This window comes from Elephantulus edwardii, unplaced genomic scaffold, assembly GCF_000299155.1.
Source record: "Elephantulus edwardii isolate Elephantulus edwardi_28Jun2011 unplaced genomic scaffold, EleEdw1.0 scaffold00236, whole genome shotgun sequence".
Lineage (NCBI taxonomy): Eukaryota > Metazoa > Chordata > Mammalia > Macroscelidea > Macroscelididae > Elephantulus > Elephantulus edwardii.
The window spans coordinates 3,741,395-3,743,490 of NW_006399986.1; the positions used below are offsets into that span (position 1 = coordinate 3,741,395).

The following is a 2,096-nucleotide window of genomic DNA, read 5'->3' on the forward strand; positions in this document are numbered from 1 at the left end:
CTCTTCCTCCACCTTTTCCTCTTCCTCCTCCTCCCTCCCTCCCCTTCCTCTCACCTCCAGGTCTCTGAGTTGGGAGTTTGGGGAGACTCCTCAGAAGGGTGGGAAGTAAAAGGAACGGGTGGTGCTTGGATAAAAAATAGCTGCACCCCAACTGTGCTTTTCAAAGAGAGGAGCGAACTGTGGGGGAAGTTAAAGAAAAAAGTGCAACAATGAATGAATGAAAATCCAAGATCTCTGTAAATGTTCATTAAAATTAATAAATTAAATTTTAAAAAAATAGCTGCGCCATGGAAACCTGGGGAGCAGTCCATGCAAAGCCCGAAGCGCTCCTGAACCCGCCCTTGAACCTCTTAGTACAGACAGACATCCAAAATGTGTAACCTCTTGCTTCTCAAAGCCCGGTCCGTGGGCCAGCAGCGTTGACATCTTCTAAATGTTTCTTTGGAGTGGAAGCTTCCCAGCCCTGCCCTAGGCCTTCCAATCAGTATCTACATCTTAACAGGCCCTCCCCCAAGGTGATTCAGACGCACATTACAATTTTAAGAGGCACCACGCAATGCAAGGAAGGAAAAGAGAGTGACAAGCTTTCCAAGTGATACTGGTTCTTGGCGTCCGTTTGCTAATTCATATGTAGCCGTGTGAAGACCCCGCCTGTGGGAAGGTGGTGAAGCTGAAAGGCTCCTGAGAGGTTCGCCGCCCCCACCAAAGGCGAGGGAGGGCCTGCCCACCCCTCACAGTCCACGCTCCTCCCCTCCAGGTTTCTCACCGACATGATGATCATGCTGGGTTGCTCCATCTCCAGCATCTACCGGTGGCTGTGGTGCTACCTGTCGCCAGTCGTGCTGTTACTCCTGTCTGTGACCTTCTTGATCCACATAAACGTCAAAAAGCCAGACTACTTGGCCTGGAACTCAAGCCTTGTAAGATACCTGTCCTGGGGCCCCCAGAACCACACAGGGAAGAGGAAGCAGACTTTCGATTCACTCTTGTCTCTGTTGTTGTTGTTGTTGCTAAGTGCCATCAAGTCATAGGTGACTCATAGCAACCCTATGAACAAAAGACCTGGACACTTGGATAACTTTCATCCTCTCTCCAGGTTCATAGGGTTTCCGGAGGCAAGCTATTACGGAAGTGGGTGCCACTCCTGCTTCCAAGCTTGTTTTAATTGGGGAGCTCCACCAAATGGGTAACCATTGTCACATTTGACACATCAGTGTCACAGTGTTCAGCTTCATAGCAACCACGAGTTACCTCTGTACAGCAAATGGACAGACCAGTGCTGTACCACTTAGAAGAATGTTTGACCCAAAACAATTAAAACCAGACCTGAGGGCTGCGGATTAGAGTCACCCACCTTTGGTTTGGTAGCATCACTTTCTATTCACGAGGCCAACAGAGCTCTCTCTCTCTCGTTGTTGTTGTTGTTATTAAGTGCCATCGAGTCATAGACGACTCATAGCGACCCTATGAACGAAAGACCTAGACACTTGTATAACTTTCTTCATTTCTCCACGTTCATAGAGTTTTCGGAGGCAAGCTATTTCGGAAGTGGATGCCACTCCTGCTTCCAAGCCTGTTTTAATCGGGGAGCTCCACCTTGGCTCTCTTATCCCTTAATCCTGAGATTTCCGTTCTGTGGTCTTCTGCCTTCACCTCCTGCACCCTCACACTTCAGAGGTTCTGGCCATTCAAAACCTTCGTCTCTTTTTCCCCACAGTCCAATGAGATCAAGCGAGACTACCCGTCCTGGGCTATGAACCTGCTAAAGACCACCATCATCACCACCGTCCTGCCCATCCCCCTCTACTTCCTGTACACCCTCATAAAAACGCCCCTCGTCCAAAGCAGGACCACCACCTACTTCAAACGGAAAAGTAAAGAGAGCTTACCCTCATCACAGAGGCCTCAGATGTAACATCCCAAATAAGAGCAGGAAAATAAAACTCCCCAGCAGATGATTCCCCCTCAGAAATAAAGGCTTGACTCATTGGAAATAACACTTCTTTTAAAAAAAATTATTACTATTAATTTTAATGAAAATTTATAGAGACTTTGGATTTCCATTCATTCATTGTTGCACTTTTCTCCCTGCCTAC

The 2,096-nt window shown here is 47.7% G+C and overlaps 1 protein-coding gene across 1 annotated transcript in view; it reads left to right on the forward strand.

The window, feature by feature from the left end:
• LOC102873734 (orphan sodium- and chloride-dependent neurotransmitter transporter NTT5-like) overlaps positions 1-1,915 on the forward strand; it is a 9,682-nt gene extending 7,767 nt beyond the window's left edge. The window contains exons 10-11 of the mRNA XM_006898734.1: positions 758-920; positions 1,718-1,915. Coding sequence (XP_006898796.1) covers positions 758-920; positions 1,718-1,915 — 361 coding nt within the window. The remainder of the gene's footprint in view (positions 1-757; positions 921-1,717) is intronic.
• Positions 1,916-2,096: the final 181 nt, after the last annotated feature.